The sequence below is a fragment of the Lates calcarifer genome, linkage group LG24 (assembly GCF_001640805.2).
Source record: "Lates calcarifer isolate ASB-BC8 linkage group LG24, TLL_Latcal_v3, whole genome shotgun sequence".
Lineage (NCBI taxonomy): Eukaryota > Metazoa > Chordata > Actinopteri > Centropomidae > Lates > Lates calcarifer.
The window spans coordinates 6,417,978-6,442,813 of NC_066856.1; the positions used below are offsets into that span (position 1 = coordinate 6,417,978).

General features: G+C 39.3%; 2 protein-coding genes across 5 annotated transcripts in view; one reads left to right on the top strand and one right to left on the bottom strand.

Moving 5' to 3' along the window:
• Positions 1-24,836, bottom strand: part of frrs1b (ferric-chelate reductase 1b) — a 62,596-nt gene that overhangs the window by 24,205 nt on the left and 13,555 nt on the right. For 2 of the 4 annotated variants that reach the window (XM_051066724.1, XM_051066723.1), the window contains exons 14-18: positions 23,990-24,087; positions 23,783-23,841; positions 23,103-23,246; positions 22,320-22,387; positions 2,332-2,396 (exon numbers count right to left, since the gene is read on the bottom strand). In XM_051066724.1, the coding sequence (XP_050922681.1) occupies positions 2,332-2,396; positions 22,320-22,387; positions 23,103-23,246; positions 23,783-23,841; positions 23,990-24,087 (434 nt within the window). Of the gene's footprint in view, positions 1-2,331; positions 2,397-21,074; positions 22,210-22,319; positions 22,388-23,102; positions 23,247-23,782; positions 23,842-23,989; positions 24,088-24,836 lie in introns of those variants that run through there. The other 2 variants (XM_018698818.2, XR_001963478.2) reach the window with 2 other exon arrangements.
• On the top strand, positions 4,839-21,700 carry LOC108898778 (uncharacterized). The gene is made up of 4 exons (XM_018698817.2): positions 4,839-5,095; positions 15,471-17,754; positions 17,882-17,973; positions 18,241-21,700. Exons 1-4 carry the CDS (start codon positions 4,910-4,912, stop codon positions 18,322-18,324), a joined length of 2,646 nt encoding a protein of 881 aa, XP_018554333.1. The 5' UTR covers positions 4,839-4,909; the 3' UTR covers positions 18,325-21,700.

The window sequence follows — 24,836 nt, forward strand, 5'->3', positions numbered from 1 at the left end:
TCAGAACCTGTCACCATGATCTTCATGGCTACGAGAACGCTGCGGACGAAGAGGAAGATGACATCCAGGCTGAACTGGTCATCATAGCTAATAGTGATGATGATGATGATGATGGTGGTGGTGGTGGTGGTGAGGCCCAGTCTGTTAAAAATGAAAGTGAGGGGGATGAATGTCTTTCATACCACCCAGAGGGATACAAGAGCAAAGTCTTCCAACCTAAAGTGGGTATAGCCAAGGTTACAGGCTGCAGAGACATTACTGAAGACACCAACACACACTGGATGATTTGGAGCTCCACAAGCCAACATTCATCCACAAGCCTGGAAAGCACAGTCCCTACCTGCAGGGACAAAGGGGGAATGAGTCGGCAAACACAGGCAGCATCAATATGGAGAAGATGAAGCTGTGCTCAACAGGAAGATAAGACAGAACTTCACCAGCTGCTGAGAAACTGGGTCACTGAAGAATGTGGGAATGGAATTTGTTCTGGTTTCTTTTTTCTATCTTTCTTGTCCTTCACCATGTTTTTCCATTTGGCTTATAGATTAGAACATATCTTTTGTGTGAATGCATAACCTCCAATCCATCTCTCAGCCTTACACCAGGTGCCATTCTTATTTTCTTATGCAATAAAAAGACAACAACTTTTCCTTTTGTGCGCTATTTGTTGAAGAAAACCTTATTTTGACACGTCTGTGCTTTGCCTTGATTGAGGGAAAACGGCTGACAGCCACAGGCAGTGTTAGTCAGCCCTTGTGCCTCAGTGATTCAGAAAGCTTTATTGCCACCTCTTGGCAAATTAGTTTCATTACACAGTCCATTAACACGGGCACAGAATGTGTCAAAGCCTGACCAATGCAGTTGTATTTTATTTTAATCTATGGTACCACTGTCTAAAATTATATACTTTATATATAAATCTGTAAGTTGCAAAAATAGAATAAAATAAATAAACCCTTTATTAATGCTTTATAGACTAATACTAAGACATTTGAATTGGCTAGGTTTCCAGTATGACTTGCTTGTCTCATAATTCATTAGAAAGAAGCTTTTGAACATTGTTTTGGTGGGGGAAGCCTTGATAGTATACTGCCATACATATCTGCGGACTTGATGGCTTATTATAAAGTAAGTAACCCAGAACCCTTTAACTGCAAATATTAGTTAAACACACAATCATTACTGACCTCATCTAGACTAAAAAATAAATACATTGATTTTGGTCTAGCTGCAGCAGAGATAGTTACACTACAGGAATCTGGAAAACCAAATGACATCCTTATTACACTATGTAGCCCAAAGTATGTGGACTGATACTCAAGTCTTAACATAGTATACAATGATGTTTTATTTTATTTCTCCAAGTTTATGCTCTTTACTGTTTCAACACAAGAATGCTTTTGGGCATGAATCCAGCACCATAAAGAAATGTTTTTTCCCAGTTTACTGTTGCTTGACTGCCTCACACAGAGTCCTGACCTCAAACCAATTCAACACCTTTGGGATGAACTGGACCGCTGACTGTGAGCCAGGGCTTATCACCCAACATTTGTGTTGGACCTCACTAATGCTCTTGAGGCTGAATGGGAACAAATCCCTGCAGCCAGCCGCTGATGGAATGCCGAAAAAGAGAATACTGGAGATTTTATAGCTGGACATAAATGCCCATTGTGTCAAACTCACATGTCTAACTATCACATATGAGTGAGATGTCCACATACTTTGTTAAAAAAAAATAAAAAGCATTAATAAAATATTTATTTACCATTAATTACAGCTTAGAAACATCCATCAAATATGGCTTATTTTTAAAGTGGTGCCTTTTTTCAAATGAGGAAGTAAATCTAAATCATGCAGAGAAGAAGTTTTTTTTGTTTTTTTTTTGTAACTGTAAACTAACTGAGCTGTGTGGTATTACTTACTTTGTGATTAAAAGAGATTTCTTCATCATCTAATGGTGACATTGTTGTTTTTAGCAGTTGTGCGTTATTGTAATTTCAACATCTTGTATGAACAGAAGAAGACTTTCCTTCATGCCAATGCAACTAACTGCTGTCATTTAAACTGTGGCCTATTTGATATTAGTCACCTGGATTAATCACCAATCCAACTACAAGAAGACACATACATTTGTAAATTTGTTAGATTTCACAAAGAAACCTAAAGCTAGTACCAAGGCAAGGACACATCTTTGAATCACAATGACAATAAAAATAAATATGTTTATAAAACGTGACATGTGTATGTCTGAGCTGGTCTGTATGAAGCGAGGACAGCAGGTTTGCTCTGAACACTGTGTGTGTGTGTGTGTGTGTGGACACAAGGACTCACAGCTGAGTGAACTGAATGCCGCTGCTCTGTTCATTGGTCCTTGCTTGTTGCTTTTCTCTTCCTCTCTGCGTCTCTCCGTGGCATTATGAAAAACATGGAGGAGGGTGGAAAAAAAACAAGGTGGCACTTTAGATATCATGCTTAAGGGATACAGTTATATAACAGTGACTCCTTATGTAAGACAAAAACCTAAAAAGTGAGAAACCCAGGGCCATCCATTGTTATTTATTGGTGCTGAAATTCAATATTCACTGTTAATTTGTCACTCCATTTGCCTGCAAGAGTGTACTTAACCACTGTATGATTATACTCAGACAGGAATACACATGCCTTATTCTTTTTTTTCTCTCTCTTTTTTTTTTTTTTTTTGGTCTTTTGGTTCTTGAAATGATTGGTATAGTGTAGTTTGCACTTCCTGAATAGCTTTAAAAATGTCCAAAGTCATTTTGAAGAGAAGGAAGCAAAATTAGTTTTTCCTCATTTGTATTAGGGTGGATATTGGTCCTTCAAACTAAAAAAACATTTTTTAAAATCTGTATAACATATTAATTTTCTGATCTCAACCTCTATGGTAAAGGTTTAGTTAGATTTAGACATATAACTACCTGGGTATGGTTTAGAGAAAAACTGTGGTTTGGGCTAAAACAACTACCTCAGAATCAGTTATAGTTAAAATAAATCTGTGTTGACTGTTAATGGGAAGAGGGAGATAAACAGCAGTCTCCCATTTTTGAATTGTTGGACAGTGGTTGTTGATGTTTCTATCCAGAGGGTGAGTTGCAACCCATCAGTGGGTGCGCTGTTATTCCCAATAGCAGAGTTGCCATCAGGAGAACTGGGACTTTTCCCAGTGGACCGCTACACAAATTGGCCGGGGACTCAATGAGGAAAAAAGTGTAAAACATCAGAGACAGCCAGAAAAAGAAAGAGAAAGGTAGCGACAGATGAAGAGAGCTAGAAAGAGGGGGAGAGAGAGAGATAGTGCTGTGTTGCCATTATCAGCCCAGTTGAGCAGCTGTGGCTCAGTGGTTCTGTGTGGCTATCATCTCCCTAATGTCTACCTCCCTCCCCAGCTACATTTGGTTGACTTAACATGAATAACATTTTTTTTTTAAAGTAAAGTAAAGGTGTGGCTGAAAAGCTCAGAGAAAAGAAGATTCAGAACAATTCAACTGCTTCACAACAGCAAGTTCAGTACAAACACCAGTCAAGTATGTAGCATAAGGAACATAAGGAAACATTTACTTTTTGCTCAACTGCATTCAACAGCTATAGTTCTACTTTACTTTGAGAATAAGATTTTACATGAAAAAAACTTGATAACCTTATAAAAGACAATGCACTGTTAAAGATCAGTAGTTGACTTGTCAGGCTTGAGAAAGTGTAAAAGGAATCTAGTTGAGGTCTATTGTCATTTTTCAGATGTCTAAGAGCTGTTAGCCATTCCACCTTAGAGACATTTCCCCTCTAAGCTTCTCAGATCTTCTCATTTCATTTTGAGGCTCAAAGAAGTCCAGTTTCCAATTTTTCCTCTTCCCTCTCACATGAATCATCTCACAACCCCTCAGATTTATCATGTGAACTTGAGAGGGGTTGATAACCACTGAACTAAACTCCCTAACGTATATCATTTAAGACTAGCTGCAGCTACACCAGTAAAATGGTGCTTACATATTCTTGCATCAGTATTAACAATCTAATAATACCATAAATCACACTATGTCAGTCATATGGTACCTTGCAATAGTGAGAATGGCTCTTCTTTCATTCCGACTCTGCACCCCAAATGTCTGTTCTTGCATTGTGTAACTTGGGTTGAGCACTTGGATAAAGTGTGAAACTCCTGACAGTGCTACTTCACACAGCTCAGTAATTCATTTATCAACCCGGAGCACTGTGCTCCAACTGAGGTTTCTTTTTTTGAATATGGAAAAATAAATTCAATAATTTATCATATAATATCAATCATGAAGGGAGGGATACAAATCAGGTCGGTAGAAAATCTAAAATCTAAGGAAACATCAAAGTTGTTTCTGGTAGTGATGATCCAACATAGAATTCTGAATCTGCTGTTCCCCTCAGCTTTACAGAGCTCACTGTTTATCTGCCCACCACTTGACTGTTAACTAGTTCACTCTCACCTCTCTTACAGTGTTGTTTGCAGCCACAGCAGGCAGCTGTTTTCAGTGAATAAAAGCTCAGACGAACCAACTGTACACTACCGGTTTAGCACCAAACAGCAGCAGACTAGCTGGTGAACATAGTGGAGCATTAGCAGAGAAAAGTTGGCATAAAATCAATTATTGCAGATGAAATTTTTAATGTTGCCAAAACAAAATTTTTGTGAATATAATTCTAATTCTGCCACCAGGAAAACAAGCCTATAGGGCCAATATATTTTGTTGTTGTTGTTGTTTTTTTTTTTTACAATTATAACCCGAAGTCCTTAATTAATGATGTAAATGTAGGAGTAACTATGGGCATTCAGGCTTTTATACTTCTTCCAACAAGTGGAGAGAAATACGCAAGCAGCTCAAATCAGTCCCACTGTGAGATACAATGAGTGTGTGAGCAAAAGATGAGCTCCTTTTTTGCCCGAGTCTGTGTTCATCAGAGAGAGCTCAAGTATTGGCTGTCTCTAGTACACCCCCCCTTCCACCAGTCATCCAATCAGAGGCAGCAGCAGGCAGGCAAAGCTGCCAGTGCGAGGCTGCAGTCAGAAACAGAGCAGAGCTCTCTGCATTTGCCCGCCACACTGTCTCAGGTAGGTCCATTAACACACACACACACATACACACAGACATGCATCCAAAAGTTTGCAAAGATTTTCCTTTGTGTCAGAGTATAGATCCACACCGGCTGCTAAAATGGAAATCATGTCATGTGTTTGGTATTGATGTGGATGGAGGGATGGTGCAAGCCTCCCAGCAAAGCAGTTATTGGGCTGATAATATGCTGTGTATCGAGTAGCTGCAGTAGTCTGTGAGTGTGTGCGTGTGTGTATGTGTATGTGTATGCACGTGTGTGTGTGTGTGTTTGTGGCTTAGAGTGTGTGAGTAAGCAATGAGGTTAAACTGTCCTTGTAAAGAGTGGATAAACGCTTACAGTTTCAGTGGCGCAAGTTCATCATGATAGATTTTATATTTTCAGTTTTACATGAACTGAGCCTCTAACATTTGTTTTATTTTGCTAATGCACCAAAAAACACTCCAACAAGTATTTTAACCATTATATCAAGTCCCTGAGTGCGTAGTTGAGCAATTAAAATGTGAAGGTATTCCTGAAGAGCAGCATTTATTTGTATTTACGTACGTACATAGGAACTAAAGATTCAAATCTTTATACACTAACCTAAGGAGTCTACTATTTAACAAAAGTAGTAAAAGAAGAAGTTAAAGAATTGTGATAGGTTGTAGTTGGCTGAAAGTAATGAGCAGGCTTTTTATGGTTTCAGATCGTTTTCAGATTCTTTTTTGCACTGATTCCAATACACATCATCATCTGTTACATGTTCCTCTTGATTGTTGCTGTTTAGTGTCTTGTAAGCCAATACAAGTAGGCTATATGTATTGCATGTCAATCAATCAATCAACCTATTTTTTTGTGATTAAGTGCATAAATGGTCAGGCTAATGTTATTCCATATGTTCTTGTTTTCAACAGGCTTTTTAAAGACCCTCATTTCTTGGGGACTATTTAAAGTGGCAGACTAATACACATTTGCTGCTCTAGTGGGTTTTCCTGGCAGCAGAGCACTGTATGTGGGATTGAGTCAAAATAATCTACAATATGTGTTTTCATGCTAATGAAGGAACATGTTACCCAGTGCGACAGTGTGGCTCACTGGTGTGTTTTTAATAGTTTCTGAACAATAATGAAGCTCTGTATCAGAGAGGAAAATACTGATTATTGACAGCCTTATTTTCTAATACTTAATGAATGCTTAATATTCCATTCAGTGGTGTGTGTTTCTTAATAGACAGTATAAAATTATGGTATTATATGAGCAGTTTAGCCTGCAGCAGCTGTTGCACAGTCCGCTGCAATGATTGCATGTGAATTCTTGGTGAAGAGAGGGACGGAGCTTTTTGAGGCTTTCACTACCAGTAAATGAAAACTCTTACATGTGGCAGTGCCTGTGTATAGCTGCGACAAAGACTTACACACACACACACACACGCACACACACATGCACACAAAGCATATGTATCCCTTTGACAAATCTGTATCCCTCTGAGTGAACTTCAACTGATGTCTCTGTCATATTCATCTCATCTATCAGGCTGGGGCTCTTCACCTACAAGTGAATGCAGTCAAACTCAGCTTTCCAACACACACACACACACACACAATCACTAGTGCTCACGCAGTAGCCACTCTGGGATGCAGATGATGGCCTGACTCTGTTCCCTCCCTGTACTTCATACTCAATGTCAAGAGCTGTAATGCATGATGATCCTGTCAAACTGATGGAGAATGATTCTGCTGTGGGCTTTTAACTGATGTATGTGTGTATATGTGTGTGTGTTCGTGTGTGGGTGAGGGTGTTATGATGAAAGAATAATATTTCTTTCTCATTTTCTGCTGCTTTGAAGAAAAAAGAAAGTCCTGACAGCCCACATCTTTTCATTTAGTCTTGACAGGTTGAAATATATTCAGAAGAAAAAGAGGCAGAGTTATACTGTTAGACTATTGTTTTTAATGATGAATATATTTACCACTTTTGTGTAGAGTCATCTAAATTTTGATGGAATAAATTCAGAGCAGAAATCAGTCCTATTCTGACACCTTTTGCCTGAGGATGATCACAGAGCGGACAGAAGGAAAGGACGTCCACGTCCAATGGATATAAAAAAGGCAGAAAGAAGCCTTTTCATGTGTAATATAATATGGTGCACATAGGCTTCATGCATATTAGGCTTCCCCAACTGTTACATAAATACCATTCCACTGATACAGAAGCACTTCATTTCAAGGTCCCCTTTTTTCCTCTAAGATTCAAACCAATCACTCCTCTTTTCACAAAGATGTCAGGCCTTGAGTTTAGAGAATAAAAACCTCCCAATAATGCTTGCACGTGTTCAACCACACACTTTCAACGTGACATTTTACGAAGAGCTAAATGTCTCGACTGCTCCTCACTCAGCTCAGAGATTAATTGTTTCCAGAGAAATGGGCATCCAATTCAAGTGATTGTCTTTCTTGATTTTAGTGACACTCTCGCAGAGATAATCATTTTAACATTTTTCATCTGCCATAATAATACAGACACTGACAGTAGACTGTGGCTTTTTATATCTCTTGGAGAAATCTACTTCACCAGGAAAACAGCAGTGTTAGTTTCCATCATTCAACACTTAAAGCAGCCCGTTTACATTTTCCTGACAGCAGACCTCTGGCAGCTATGTGAATCATATTCAAGATCTAATATGTACAAAGTGTAACACTGATACTGGTGCCACAGCGGATGTCAACAGTCTTCAATGCTCTTTTCTCATCTCTTAGAAACATTGTTTTCCTTGACCATGAGCACAATTTTGGTCTAACCCAAACCAAACAGTTTGCATTAAACATGATGTAACAAACCTATCTGAACCAGGTGCTAGGCTAGTTGAGTCACCAAGGAGTTTCATCTCAGTATAACCTGGTTAAATTCACAAACACATCGCCACACAAATAGTCAAATTCAGGGGTGGAAGCCAATTTATTCAGATGTCTAAAGGTTACTTCGCATTAGTTTCAGATTGCAGTTTCATGTTTACTTGATGTTTAAGAAATCAGCTTAGTGGAGAGAGCCAACAACATTCCAGCACATGTAAACACCCTGTTTTCACTGTTTTAACACCCCAACGATATGCAGTCTGGGTTATTTCCATGTGCAAATTTGGCAGAGTTGCACACTCATAGAAGGTGCAGCTCATTTCACAATCACACCGCTATGCACACTTATGGAGTTAGAGGGAGCATGTGTCTGTGAATCTGTAAGAACTGGGATTTTCTCTCTGTCTCTAAACCTTTCTTAACCAGTGAGGTTTGCAGATCAGGAAACACTCATATGATCATTTTAGTAATGGTCATTTGTAATGAGGCACAAAATGAAAGTTGTTTTTGACATGTAAATCATTACTATCTGTGCTATTTTTTTCTACAACGGATTTGATACAGATTGTCTGGTGCTCAGCATCATCAAATTCAATATTTGTTCTCCTAACTTACTGTTAATTTGTGATATATTTATATTTTTTTACACTTACTGCCCTCACTACTAGATGGAACACATGCTTTTGATTAGCATTGTGTGTGTCTGTCATTAGGAAACAGCCTCAGGGAGCCTCATCTCCACTCTCAGGCTCATCTTAATGACAGTTCTGCCAATACTCCTGCATGAGTGAGTGTATGTGTCTTTAACTCTCACACACAAGCAAGTCGCCATATGGACCGTATGGAGTAGCAGTGTTTGTGTAATTTGTTTCTACCTGTTTGTGTTATTTGGAAAGTGTTTTCTGGATATGATTTCTGTGTGGATGATCTACTACATGATGACGGTGTGTATGTCTCAGCTCTATGGAACATGACACTCTATACAGTGCAACAGTGTGCCACACCAGTTTTTGGACTGGAGTAAGATATCAAGCTCTCTGCATTGTGAACCTAGAACTGGTTATTTAATAGCTGGATTCAAGTACATTTTAAAACTTAAGCTACTGACTGACTTTTAAAATGCTATTAATTTGTACATTTTTCATTATATTTGGGGAGTTTGGTTGCAGCTGGATAAGAGATGAGTTCACAACTTGTTCAAAGAAAGCTATTAGTAGAATGCTAGCAGAATATTCAGAAATCTATATCCATTTGAATTCTTAAAAAGGATCTAGCCTGCAGTCTGTAGAGAATTTTCACTATGTGCTACGAAAGCATTTTTTTCCCCCATGGACTTGCTACAAAAGCATGAAACAGACATTAAACAAGATGAGGGAAGGATGATAAAAGGCTCGGTTTGTACTGAAGCTAATAATAATGGACATAATAATGGACATTCACATTCAGACTCATGTAACACCCTTTCTAAATGCTTGAATATTAAAATCAAACTAGGGTATGACTCAGCACTGCAATGAACCATGTTTACATGAAGAGATGTCAAAGTACAGTTATGTTACTGGAAAACCCACATCCTGTCAGTCAGACGCTGTAGGGATTTGGAGGAAATGCGGTACAGTAAGTTTAGTTTTTCATGTATTGTGAATTATTTAGAGACTTTGGGTATTATGCTCTGGAGGCATAAAAAAGTAGAAAATGGATATCTGATTTTATTCATGATGAGATCTGCAGACTTTTGCAATCTCACAAACATAAGAATTCTTGAGAAAAAATATGTACTACTGTAAATACTATTATATCTATAGCTTCAGTAAAATAATCCTGTCTCTGCCATGTCAAGTCATGTCAAAACAGTCTTATTAATATAGCACCAATTCACAACAGAAGTTATCTCAGGGCACTGCTCATATAGAGCAGATCTAGACCATACTCTGTATAATATTATTTAGACATCAAACAGTTCACATCAGCGATCCCCAACACTCAAGTCTTACTGCAGATGTAAATCCTTGATAATAATCATAGGTCTTATTTTAGGTCAAATCTTAAAGGACTACAAACAGAACCTGCTACTGATAGATCTGGTGTTGCATCATGAACTTAATTTAAGGAACGCTACAACATTTTTTAGGAAATGCATTTGGTTATCATCTTATTAAGAAACAAATGGGAACTGCTAGCCTAGCTGCATACAGCAGTAAAAAGTCCTGAAGTCCACTAGTTTCGACAACTCGACAAAATCTCTTGGAAACACATTCTGGGGTTCACTATCCATGTTCTAAGATAACAAGGGTCTATTCTATTGCTTGATATTTGACTGTGATTTTAACAAAGATAAACTAAGGTATTCATATCTGTCATTTTCCTCATCTGTGACACAGAGCATCTGTCCATTTTCTCAGCTGTAATCTCTGCTCCCTAAACGCATTTATGTTGTTTGACCCTTCCTGTCTATTCTCATACTCTCACAGCTTCATTCTGTAAACCTGCTGATGTTTAATTTTCAATGTTCTTAGCGTTGTGGGAGATGATGTTTGTTAAAGGCCAAGAAAAGGAGGAGAAAATAAAGATATTAAAAACATTCCATCCCTGACAAACAGACTGAGCCACATGACAGACTGTTAAGTAGGGTAGTTTTGTAGAGATAATTATGTCATTGGCATTTTGAATGAAGTTTCCTGAATTATTTCTCAATCACAGTCTGGAAGTTCTAGTTTCATTATGAAAAATGGTAAATATTAAAAGTAACTGTCACACAGCAAGATTCCAACGTGACGAGCTGAATTTGTTTTGTAGGAAATCTTCATTTATCACTTTTCGAATGCGACTTGAACGCAGCACCGCTTCCCATCACATTTAACAGTCTGCTGATGAGGTGGTGAGGGGGAGGTAGAGGAGGCGACAGCTGAGCAGTGCACTAAGTGTCAGGCCTGTTGATGGTTACCATGGCACTCAGTCTGTCGCATGCACGTGTCCTTGTAGGCATGTGAGTGTATGTGTGTGTGTGTGTTATTAAAAACTTCCACTGGCAAACAAGGGAGTACAAGTGTCCAGTTGTGGATGAAAAGAGACAGAGAAAGTAATTTTACTGATCTCTCAATGTGAACTAGAAATTTATTCTGTTCTGTCACAGCCATGAATGAATTCGGTTGATCATTTTATCATATTTGGTTCTGCTTATCTATCTTTCAAAGTCATGCTGCTAGTTTGTGAATACATTTTAGGTGAAAAAAGGCTGTTGCACGTTTTGCTATCCATCCATAGTGCCTAGCTTTAATATTTTCAGCCATTTACCCATGTTTCTTTGGGAGAACAGTCTTGTTGCCACATATCAAGTGAAGCTGAATAGCTATTATGTATAAACAGATGTACAGTATCAAGACAGAAGTCCAGTATGGATAAATTTTTTAATAAATACAAATATTTGTACCCTAAACTCACTGTAAAACACTCAAGTTCAGTTACACCTGCATGTTTCACTTCACAGTGGGATCTCCCCCCTAGAGAAATATTGAGAAAGTAATTGTTGAACCTCTTGTAAAAACCACTTGTATGCACGGATTTGTTCAGAACAGGCTCATACAAGTGATTTAACAGAATTTGTGCCAGTCGCCAATTTTGTCATACTCCTACAAAATACTTCTGACTCCACTAATCTTGTTATCTTTTGTGTGATGACTTCTATCAGAAGGATGTGAAGCTCCACTGAGTTTATTTGTTTATTTTCACTCTGGTGAAATATTTGTGAATGAAACTTCCTCATAAATGTTGCAGAATACACAGTCTTTTATAGCAGCTTTCTTCTTTTTATAATTGCAAGTTTAGGTGGCAATAATGAGATTCACTGATGCACAAAACAGTTAAGAAATGTTGTTCAAACAAGCAGATTTTGGGCAAGACACTTGTTTTAATTCTTTTTGATATGTAGTTTTCTGTGTGGAGATTCCCTTCCAGTAACTACACTGACCCCAGAATTATGTATGGTAAAATAAAGTGAATCTATGATGTGACAATTAGTTGCAAATGCAATGCTGCATGCTGTGAAAGAAGCCTAAATGAAGGGTGCTGAATACAGATATTCAGAAATTGCCTGATGCTGTTGTAAAGGTGCCAAGTCAGTCTGTGCAGAGAGCAGTACATCCTGTACTGTTTCGCCCTGGTGTAGTTCACACACTAAAATGATTATATTCATTGTAGGGCGATTCAAGCATTGTCACAACAGCCACTGCAGCTCAAATGCTGATACCAGTCTCTGGTTGACTCTGCTTGGTCACATTATGCAGGAGCATGCTTGATGAAAGGAATGTGCCTACTATATCTGTTCCAGAGAGGGATATGGAGAAAGAGGAAGGCAGAAGGATTAGAAACTTGGTGGAGAGTGGACCGGCGCTGGCAGTATTTAATGTTTGGAGTCAGCAGCCGTGGGTATCCTGTTAAATACTCCGAGCTTTGGAGTGAAAAGAGCCCACAGGCCCTGGTGAGCTTCTGGCACGATACATGGCAGCAGGAACACATGACCTCAGCTGCAATGTGATGTGGATTCAACCAGAGCTTTCCACAGAGTGGGACAGCAACACTGGTGCAAAATACCGATCAAATTTTTTGCATTGATCCAACAATACTCAGTATTTACCCAAGAATTTCATAGTCGCGGTCACTCAGACAGTATCTGCCTGCTTAGTCCACAAGTCAGTCACAGAGAATGTGTCATATAATTTGCAGACTTGTTAACCAATGGTGCAAAGGACTGCAGAAAATGTGGGTTGATATTCCTTGCTGAATGTTGCAATGTTGAAACAGAATATCTGCTTGTTGTGAATGCATTATGACTATGATTACATTTAGGCACCAACAGCACTTGCAGCACAATATTTACAAGGTTTTTCCTCAACCTTCCTTAACTAAAGTGCTTTTGTTGTCTAAACCTAACTACAGATGGGGGACTGGATGTGAACCCTGGGCTCTGGTGCATCTTTTTTTAATAGTAAAACAGTCCATGACTAATATGCAAGACAGTCATGTGGCAATCACTGAGTAATCTATATTTTGCAGTAGGTGATGTTACACTGCATTCTGCAACAGAGGATGATCCTGGACAGAGACCTGCAGGAAAGTCCTGAGGCAGAGAGAGAAGTGAAAGAACTGTGCCAAAATATACCAGTAAAAAACATAAAATCTAAAACACCTCTCAGAAAAATGTCATGCCAAGAGGATGATGATCTGGTGCACAGAATATTAATTTTACATTAAATTTGACTTATTTATTTTATTCGTGCGTTTGGGGTTCAGATTATAGCATTTTCTTCATGTCTTTTATGACAGGTCTAAACTACTTCTGAATTTAGCACAAGTTAATGGTTAACATCACAAATCTCTTACACACGGTTGGTTCTTGATGAATTATTCATGTGCAGTGTGCCTAAGTGGCATCTCATGCTGCACATCAAAAGATCCATGCGAACTTACTATACATCTAGGGCTTAATAGTGCCTGTTAGACGACAAACTTTGTGCTTTTGTACACCAAATACCATGCTGCAATCACAGTATTTAACCTTTTTAAATGAAGGTACTTGTCTGTGGTCTTGTTGTTGATACAGATTGATTGCATTCAAAATTCCATTGCAATCTTGACTTTCTTGAATATGTTTATCATGTTTTATAGACCTTCATCATTTGAACGTCTATAAGCTAAAAAGTGGAGTTAAGCCATTCAGACTATGTGAAAAAAAGCATAGCAAATTAAATTGTTTCAAAAGGTGTCAAAAGTAGCAACCTGACAGTTTTACTGTTCAGCTGAGACATTCTGCTCAAAGAGGGAAGCAGAGGAACTAATCCACTGTTTGTCTGCATGCAAGTGTGTGCGCTTGCATTTTTGTTTTGACCCTCAGCGCCACCATAAGATAAAATAAATAACTTAATTAGTTCATTAAATACTCTGGCTTCCTCCCACCATCCAAAGACATGCACATTAGGTTAATTGGTGACTCTAAATTGCCCGTAGGTGTGAATGGTTGTTTGTCTCTATATGTTGGCCCTGCGATGGACTGGCGATCTATATAGGGTGTACCCCGCCTCCTGCCCAATGTCAGCTGGGATAGGCTCCAGCACCCCCGCGACCTTGAACAGATAAGTGGTGTAGATAATAGATGGATAGTTCATTAAATAAATAAATACAAACATAAATACAGGTCTGTTAACTCCAAAACACAGCTCTAACCAAAAAGTTGGCCTTTTTAAGAAGTATCCTTCTATAAACACTGCCTATGGATGCTGTAAGCTTAGAGGAAGACAATTTTGGAGCTGTGACACATTACCAATGCATATTCTGCTGTATGAGGCTACAAAACAGTGCAACTAAAGGTGTGCTCAGACGCCTAGTGAATTTACATCTTGCTGAAGTGTGAATTTTTCTAGCCACAGTTACCCACAGTGAGCTGGCAGGAAAGTGAATGGCAGTCAGGGAGTGGATCTTAATATTTCAGAGTCAAGGAATCAATATAGTCAATAATGGTTCTCACACTGACTAGTAATAGTAATTTAAATGTCAGTGAGTGTGTGTCTGCGTGTGTGAACACAGAGATTGTGGGGCTCAGCTAATCATCTTGCAGGGACACTTCAGCAGTGTGTGGGAGGTAGACCCAGTCCCGCAGTCTTACATAAGAACAGATATAATGCCATCTAATTCAGCAGCTTTTGATGTGCTTTCTCTCTTTCTGCACATAACCCACTTAGGGACACATTCACTCGGCACAGCAACGGCAAGCACAAACAACATAGAGACACCCCCCACATACACCCCACTACTGTCATCACCACCCCCTATCCCTCCACAGATACATCTGAAAGTGTTTCTCCGCCTGGCACAGAACATTTAAGTGTCATCCGTGGACAACTTTAGTGTGCTTGTGAAGATCTGCCACATTGGTGGCACAGTCACAATAACATCCTGGACTGTTGTTAAACCATTCTTGCCAATGGTGTTGATAATGACGACGATGATGACTATTGTAAGTTCTATATTGACAGAAGTTATAATTGCAACAAATAAAATCTTCAGTCTAACAATACAGGGTCTTATTTGTATGGGCCACAACAGCATTTCTACCCTATTCTCTGTATTTCACAGTCACTGTAAATATAAATAAGCTGCAATGTACTGATTTCTCCAATGTGCTTGGTTATATTGAGTGCAATATTGAACAATATGTCCACATAATAGCCCTGGCTTGTCATTCAAGTGATGAGTGCAAGTCATCTTCTTCTATCTCTTCACATGGTGATATCTTTGCTGGTTATTTGGGTGTATGCCACACAAGCAAAGGCAAAGACTTGACACATTATTAGGTAAACTCAAAGACATATAAAATATAAGGAGGCACTGGAGGAAGACAGGCTTAGGAATACTGCAGACAGAAGCCAGGGTGAAGTAAGGATACTGTAAGAACACTATTATTGATTTGTATGCACAGAATTATCCAGTTCTCTTTCTCCCACCCAGAAAATGAATGTCTCTGTTTTTTATTCTCTCTTTTCTCAGAAAGCTACCTTGGTGGATAGAGAGGCAGATGGAAAAGAACTGAACGAAGGTTGCAGCACAACTGAGAATCACAACTCCTTCTCTGTCGCCATGGAAACCACTGAACAATCAGTGCTGCCGATGGACTGTGAAGTGGAGGTCGCTGTGGCTGATTCACCTGAGGAGCGGAAGGATTTCAGTGCAGATGATGAGCAAGTTTGTTTAGAGACAGACTCATCAGATTCCCTAGGGGAAAAGGCAATGATTGGCACATTATTAACTGACCTGCCAACTGGAACAATTGAGACTGAAAACCCTGACTGCTCTGAGACCAGTGTTTGCACTGAAATGCCTTGTCAAGATCAAAAGGAAGTTTTGATATTAGAACCAGCGCATGAAGAGCTTAACAGGAATGAATCAGTCACCTCATCTGTGTCTGACACACTCTCCAGTGCTGACAGTGTTTATGAGAATGAGGCCCATCGTAAGAGGCAGGACACACCAGAACAAGATCCTGAGCAAGAACAAGTCCCTGAGCCGGAGCAATATCTTGAGCCAGAGCCAGATCCTGAATCAGAGCAATACCCTGAGCCAGAACAAGACCCTGAACCAGAGCAATACCCTGAACCTGAGGACAACCTTAAACTTGGGCAATATCCTGAGCCAGAGCAAGACCCTGACCTCGAGCCATACCCTGACCCTGAGCTAGAGTTATACCCTGACCCATTGCAAGACCCTGAGCTAGAGTTATACCCTGAGCCAGAGCCTGAGGCTGGGGATAATGAGCTTAATCCTGAAAATGATGGCTATAAAAATCTGCCAATAGAAACAGAGGATGACCCAGAGACCAATGAAATCCTATTTGAACCACCCATTACAGAGGAGTCGATATTAGAGCACTGCATTAGAGAAGAGGCAATGTCTGATGTGTCCAATGAATCCTGTCATGACCTTGACCCTGATGAAATGGATGAATGCCTGACAGTTGAAATTGCAGCGGCCTCTTCAGATAGTGAAACTGACGAAAAATGGAGAACAATATTCTCCTCTTCTATAAATAAAGAAGATGACGACTCATATTTGGACAGTCTTCAGCTGAGTGCTCAAGAGCTCTTTGTGCAGAAAGTTGAGGTGACAGACTTTGAAGAAGAAGACAACTTTGAAGAGGTCTGTTTTGAGGTTCCACAAGTGGAAGAAGTTCTGGAACAACCTGAGGATATAATTTCCTTTCCCACTCCTACACAAGAGGTTAAATATAACCCTTTAGGGCTTCAAGGTTTATCCAAAATCTCTGAAGATGAGAGTGAAAATGGCAGAGACGCCAATCATAATCACACCACCCACCAACAGCAGATCAATGCAGATCAAAACAAGAAGCTACCTAAAGATTTCTGTGTGATACAGGAGACTAAGAGTGAAAATGTTAGCACGGAGCATGTGGACTTCCAGCTGGCTCGTAAACAGTGGCGAGAAATGGAGGAGCAAACCAAGAACAAGATCGTCTTACCCACCACAAAACAGCCCAGTTTCCACGGCAGCCACAGCTTCATGTACACACCGGTCCGCAACATTGAAAGAACGCACAAGAAAGCACATGAACTAGAGAACTTGAATCTGAGTGGGGATTATTCTCACACCCAGTTCAGCCCTTGCTCAGAGGATTCTGGCTTGGATGATTCCAGTTACAGGTCGCCTTACGATGACCCAGAAACACCAGTTGAAAGGGAGATTCGCATATCAATGGAGAGGGAGGAAAACTTCAGGAGAGAGAGAGGACTCTCCAGGATGGGCAAATCAACCGATTGTGCTCCATCACGAAGTATCCCCAGATCCATAAGCACTCCACTGACACCATCATTCATCATCACCTCCTCACCTACTAAGGAACCACTGAAACATGACGTGTCAGCAAACAATGTTATCATACTCGACCCCAGCAATGATTTTACCTCCAGCCCCAGACATGGCAAAGACAATGTGGCAGCTAGGTCAGGTGAATGGCGTTCCGAGGACAACAGCTCCAACCTCATCATCCTAGAGACATCCAACCTGATTATTCGCAGTGCCTCTGAGTTCTCCCTAAACAAAGCCCATGAGCAGCCACAGGAAAAAATGTTCCTGAACAATCCCTTTTTCAAGTTGCGTTCAAGAAGCACAATATCACTGGTGGATGAAGAGATTAAGTTGGTGAAGCAGAGAGAGGAGGAGCTGAGGAAAGAGAGAGCAAATCTGTATGGCAAAGACAGGTTCAATACAGACAGGATGTTGTCAAATCACATGGACACTTTGACATTTGACACTTCAGGTATGTCAGCACAACAGTAACTGTAGTACAATACATTATTAATTACATTGTACTCATACTTTTTCCTAACCTTACATCTGTATGTGTATAGATTTAGGCTAATGATGATCTTTGGTCTTTGTTTTAGCTGATGTACCAGTGAAATGCAAGTCCTCACCATCATCACCAATGAAAACAGCCTACAGGATGGATCGCTCTGCTTTATCGTGTGATCACAGAGTAAGCTCTTGCTCAAATGCTTCAAAATCACATCAGTCCAATTAATCTATATGGTGCTAGTTTTGTGTTGCACCTTATGGGAAAACAAATGCATTACACATGCATATGATTTCTATGCATCCACCAAGTGTACCCTTAAATTGCACATTTTTTTAAAGGGAAAAAAACTAGCTTGGTGATTCAAAGCAGCAATACTGTAATATTACAATAGGAGGAGGAGGTAGAAGTGCTTTGAAAGCAGGTAAACAGTCAGCTGTGTTTTCTCAGTTTCCAGAGGTCTACACAGGAGGAAGACGCAAGAGTGCCATGGCTCTGCGCTGGGAGGCGGGCGAGTTTACAAAAAATGACTGAAGAGGAACAAGTCAACAGTTTGCCATATAAGGGCATCGATTGTCAGTGTTATTCTCATTCAAGTTAGATACAGCATTGCAATTGTTTGTTTCATGTTGTGACATAACCTAAACTCTGCTTCTGTGATGCTTTTGGCAAAAAAAAAAAAAAGAAAAAAAAAAGAAAAACAATGAGAATGTTTATGGCCACATTAGTTTGGACAAAGTCCAAAGAGAACTGATACACAAAGTAAGCACTTGTGAGCACTTGATTCTGGACGGAGGGTGTACATTATTTTCAGATGCCCACACAGTTCTGAAATGTCCTCATTACGTCTGAATCAGCACTCATAGCTGGAAGGCTGCTGGTTTCAGCTCTTACTAGGCTACAGCTTCTACTACTTGTTGTAGTAGTAATGTTTATTACAAGATTGACAAAAACCGTGCCAACACACACATTCCATTTGAACCAAATTAAGAATAAATGATGCAAATATTTTGAACTGTAAGTGGCTGTGGTATAAATAGGCTAATCCTATCCAATCAGGGCAAGTATTAAAAATATATCAATCTACAGAGGAAAACCCAGGTTATCAGTTCATGTGTCATGCAATAACATTCAGTAACTGCATGGCTCCTTGTGTCCCATTGCCTAATGAAGAACTGCTTAAAAAGTCCAATCCAGGAGCACAGCAGCTCGAAAAACTGCCACTGGATGAAACAGAGATTCTCTGATCCCTGATTGGGCTTTTATTATCAGGCTAATACAGTACTCACATGCTGAATGTAGAAAAAGTTATTGGTCACTGTAATCAGAAACTGCTAACATAATATTACGTTTAGTGTTGTATCCCATTTGAATAGGGGGAGAGCAGCCCTCTTAGGTTTGAGATAGAGCTTAATTTAGGTTATTGTTAGGTTATGGTTTGAAGCCAGGGCTATTGTTGGGTTGAGATTAATAAGTAATTGATTTTTCTGGGTCACTAGGGGCTAGCACAAACAGTGTAGTTTTTTTTATAACAAACTATGGTTATGGAGATTGTGTCAGTAATCTGTTTCCTATTTACGCATCCAGTGGAGATAGAGCAACATGGTCCCTGATTTGGAGCTTTGTGCCCACCTGAAATACAATATTCACTCCTTTCAGCTCTAGTTTGTATCTCTACCAATTCTTGAGGTATATGTCTCTTTAGCTGCTAAATGCTACTCTGTGTTCACCAGTTAGTCTCTTACTGAGTCTGTCAACTGGTAGTGTACAGTTCTCTGAGCTTTTTAACTCACACCAGCAGCCTGATGTTGCAGGAAATTAGGTTGCTGAGTGAACTGAGACTGAACCAAAATAATAAAGTTGTAAGCAACAGTAAGCTGAAAGGTGCTGAGATGCCCTGCACAGCTGAGGGAAACTGCAGAGTTGGTGATAATTCTCATAGTTATTTGATCCATTGTAAATAGAAAAATAAGGATTAGCGTAGCTTTCAGGTAACGGGGACCACAAATTGATGGGAAAGCAGACTTTAACACACCACCACCAACAAATATACCTGTGACTACAGACTTCAAAAGTATTGCTCTACTGTAGCTCAACAAGGAAATACAGACCGTGAGAGACTAGTATGGGTAACTCCTAGAAGTCGATTGGTCGATGCATCTGTTGAGAAAACGTGGCTGGCTATAAACGGAATCTTGTCTTAAAAAGACACAACCACAAGCCTAACTGTGGTGGAGGGCAGCGTGAGTCAGGGCAGTGTGACTCATTTCTGTTGGCCACACCAATACTCTCAGCTCTGGTGTCTGAGTGACTGTGCTGTCATCAGCCTTACATCTAGGTAGGATTTCATAACTGAGCTATGCCCAAAATGCCTTTTGCTTGCCCTAAGGGAATAAGGATGATAATAATATCTCATGCCAGTGGATTTTCTGATTCTGATTTAGATAGCCTGTGTGTGTGTGTGTGTGTGTGTGTATCCACACACACACACGCGCATATATATACACACACAACTTTAACCGCTCTGAAGAGACTGCTTAATTGTCAGTGTGTCAACCAGGAATGATTACAGCTACCCAAAAACTCTTTCAACATAATGATATGTGACTATTGCATTAAGACTGACTTGAAAAAAAAAAACAACTGAACTTCTAGTTTATATAAAAGATAATTTGCTGACAGTAAACAAAAAAATACAGCTTTTTTGCTACGATGCCTGAATGTTAGACAACTGTATTGTTGAGTCCACTCTTTGCTAAACTTTTCTGGACATTATAAATGTAAATCAGATTTGAAAACATATTTTGATGTTATTGTAAGTCTTGATAAAGCAAATGCTACATTGCTCAGTGTATATTAATTGTATTTTCGTACTATGCTTTTTTTTTTTGCTGCAAATGATATTTCAGGGTGAGCCGGATGGACATAAATGAGCACAATATACAGAACATTACACCCAAACCTTCACTCAAAAAACTCATAGTAAATGTCAAGATTTTAGTGATGGTAAATATAAAAGTGCATCTCAGTTTTGTCACCCCCTGAGTGATACTTAAAGACAAAGAACCATTTGAGTTGTCTGATTGAGCTAGCTCCACATTATTCTGTATGACCTATAGTAGGACAATCCAGGAAGTACAGGTATTTGTTGACACTGCTGCCACGGCACTCAAAACTAGGGAACCAATGAGACTACGTGGAATGTGGATTTCCATTGTCTGAAATCTAATGTCAGCGCTTTGGAAATTCTATAAGCAAATAAATGAATAAATAAATAAAATAGGTTTCTGCAGATTAACCTACTTTATTCTTTATACAATAGCACTATAAATGAATGTTGACTTATACAGAGTGAGGCCACAGTGTACTCACATATACTTCTTGTAAATGTTCAATCAAATTCTGACTTTACTTTCCAACATTCTTTCAATTTTTATGTATCAGGGCATTTGTAGGCCAGTATTCATTTTAAAGCACTTTTCTTTGTGGTTCCCTTTATTGTGACATGCATGACCACAAACAAGACATTTTCAAAAGAGATTTTCTTAAGTGGTATCTGCTGATTTTAATAAAGAAATGTTTATCATTATTTACAAAGCCTTGATATGTCCAGCTACTCTGAAAAGCAGGTTATAAGAGCTTGGTACTTTCTTGACCTTGGATTGAACTGACCTTAAACAGCATTGTTTTACGTTTCATGTTTGTATGCTTCACTGTTAGAGTATAGCTTACAAATCTCAAGGATTACTTGCTGATGTATGAACATGGTGTGAAAAGTCCCTGCCATTGATTTTTTGGGTTTACTGGGCTCTTAACTGAACTACACTAAATATGCAGGGACTTTTCACTTTGTATTCTTCATGCAAGTATTGAAGAGATTAGTGCAACAATAAAAGATGTATATGAAGAATGTTGGCTACCTTTATTTGTTTGGGTACATAACATGCTCTGCTTATTATGAGATTATTTGTCTGCCAAGATGACAATTTAGCCTGAGGTTGGCACTAAAAGTTGAAGAGCTGTCCAGAATGGAAATGGCTCATTTTGTGGTGAATGTGCTCAGTAAATTTTAACTGAAATCTGGCCTAGTTTTTGTGAGCAGGTGAAATTTAGGTTTGATGCTGGAGAATAATCGGAAGCATTAACATACAACTAACTATAGGACAGTTTGGCCATTATATTTAGATTTTAAATACCTTGTCATTGATCTGTGTCATAGTGGAAATTTTAACCCCTGATGGTGGCACTAGATGAAAAGGCAGCACAATGTAAAAACATACACAACATTTACAAGATAGTCTCATATATGGCGATCATTTGTCATAATTATACATTTGAAATAGCTTTTATAAAGGCAGCCAGGAACCCTGTGTTTCCTATTAGGAACACTACCAACACCATCTTCTTGACTTTGGGACTCTGAAAGAAATTGTATTTAAAAATCAATAAAGGGAGTAAGATATATAAAATAAAAAACTACAACCAAAAAGAAAAAGAAAAAGAAAAAAATGAATCAAGGCAAGTCTCACCTCTCCATGCTGCCACCTCTCGAACTGAACAAACAAAATGTTCTCTTTGTCATCGCTGTTTTTATTTCCTGCGGACACAGATGTGATTTTTAGTCAGACATATTTGTTAAGCAGAGAATACTAAAACATGAAATGCTACATACAGTTTTAGTTCATATACATCGATTTCAAAAGCAATGCAATATCAAAAATCTGAACATCACTGCATAGTGAAAGAACACAGTCTTCCCACTGCTGTCCTCTCAAATGACGGAAGAGTTCATATTAGGTCTCTCATTTCAAGACTAGTACAGATGGTTGACATTTCCAAGCTATTTAGCATTCACATTCACTCACACCCACATAAATACACCCACCTCTGACACACACACAAACACATGCACTCACACACACAGTCTAATAATCATTTTTGCTTTAGTCATAATGTGTTGGAACAGAACAATTGATTTCTTGCTGCAGGCAGCAGCAGCACTTACTACTAACTGAAACAAACAACAGGTAATACCAACTGTTTACTCCAGGCATTAAGAACTAATCCACAGCTAACAGGAGAGGAAATTAAAAGCATATATCGAAGAGTGCCCTGGTGGCATAGGTGCATTTAATGAACGCAGTTGGCAGTGTTAGTAGGTCGGAGGAGGAATCATGGCTGCTCGGGGTGTTTACGCAGAGGGGACAGCAACATGAACTTTGTCAAAATGCAGTTTTATCTGATAATCAGATATTACTTTTGCATTTCATTTTTGCAGTCTGTCATCATACGCTAACACTGGTCTGTAGTACCTCTACTTCTGCGTCTACAGGAGTGGATTAGTAGCAGCAGGTCTGTGAGCACGATCCACAGGACCCATCCAGTCAGCACTGCAGGAGACCAAGGACTGGGTAGCAGAAGCGCCTGCTGAGCAGCACCCAGGAACACACACACCGCTGGGAGGGAGAGAGGAACAGTCAGTGCTTTATCTGGAATTTCACTCTCAGGCTGGGTGTAAGAAAGACATTTAGATCATGGTGCACACAATACATCTAAAAACCATTCTGTGAAAATAAACTGTAAAGATATATTTTAAATTTTTTCTTCTGTACATATTTCTTATTGTCACTCTGTGTGCAGAGCTAAACCAACAATTAACTGATGCTTCTAAAATCTATTGTCCACAGCCACTGTCCTGCTGCCCAAAATACTCATTAGCACACCAAAATAAAAATGACACCAGCTTTGTCCTTTAAAACAGTTCTCCTCTGCCAGAGTAGATATTTTTATTACTTAGATTTAAACTGCTCCAAAAACTTGGAAATAGAGTGCCATTATAACCAAATTAGTGGAACATAATCACTACAATATCCACACCAAATGTGGTGTTATTTCACCAACAGGCATACTGTGTTGGCCATACACACCAGCAACTTGCAGCAATCACATACAATTTCTCCAGAAAAAAACACTTTCTAATCAGTCTTCTTACCCACAAGTACCTGGCTAGCAGTGCCTACTCCAAAGTGTAGCCAGCTGAAAAGGATCCTCCTGCAGATGCAAAGAGACAGGACTTGGCATAATTTCAGCTAACATGGATGAATTTAAAAATCCTAGGACCCAACAGGGCTAAAATCCACTTACTTGAGACGGTGATGAGCAAGTCAGAGAGTTATTAAAATCTGGTTTTAGGTCTTACCTGGGGGACTCTGGGACCGGTCTGAGAATTGCCATAATTGGCTGGATGATAGACAGAGCCATGACAGTGCAGCCTATGTAAGGGTGAGAGCCTGCACCCTATAGGGAACAGAAGAGAAAACGCAGCTGAAGAGGAGCTGCAGTGATATTAGTAGTGTGGTCTTTTTGTTCACTGTAATACTGTACTTACTGTTATTGTGTGCATCATAGGAACTTTGTCAGAATTCTCACATGTATTAACTGATTTCTCAGATTTGAGACAGTATCCTGACAGTACACATGATGTACATTGATGCCCATTTTAAGTTAATGTCTGAATACCAAGACAACCCTAAACATGTGTTCTGGAATCCCCCACACTCTGGCACTCTCACAGCTACTTAAGCACTGTAAGTGAAGACCAAAAGTAATACATTTAACTGTGTAACAGAACAAGAGAATACAGCACTGACACTGAGTGAAGAGCAAACTCAGACAGAGTCATAATCATGTTAGAGTGGTAGTTTATCATTTACTGGTGCTAGATTCAGTCAGTATATCCTAATGGTATGTCATGGGGAAAGACAGACACCTAGAGGCCATTGCAAAACACAGGCAACAGGGTGAGGGGGCAGAATGATAGACATACAGTATCAAAGTCAAGGAGCTGAAAATAACAGCTTTTATGTTCCGGGTATACATGTCATTCAGATCCTTAGGTGTAACCTGGGCTAGTATTTATTATTCTGCTTAAAGTGAGATTTGTGCTTAAAGTGAAAGGCTTAAGAATAAATGCTCTTTATCAAACATATCTTGACTAAAAATGCTCTTAGATTTACAGTAAGATAGGTTCAGAGGTTTCTGAAGAT

Coding starts and splice junctions, on each gene's coding strand:
- LOC108898778 (XM_018698817.2), top strand. CDS start 4,910: ATGAGCTCCTTTTTTGCCCGAGTCTGTGTTCATCAGAGAGAGCTCAAG. Junction 17,755..17,881: donor TTTGACATTTGACACTTCAG/GTATGTCAGCAC, acceptor TCTTTGTTTTAG/CTGATGTACCAGTGAAATGC. Junction 17,974..18,240: donor CTTTATCGTGTGATCACAGA/GTAAGCTCTTGC, acceptor GTGTTTTCTCAG/TTTCCAGAGGTCTACACAGG.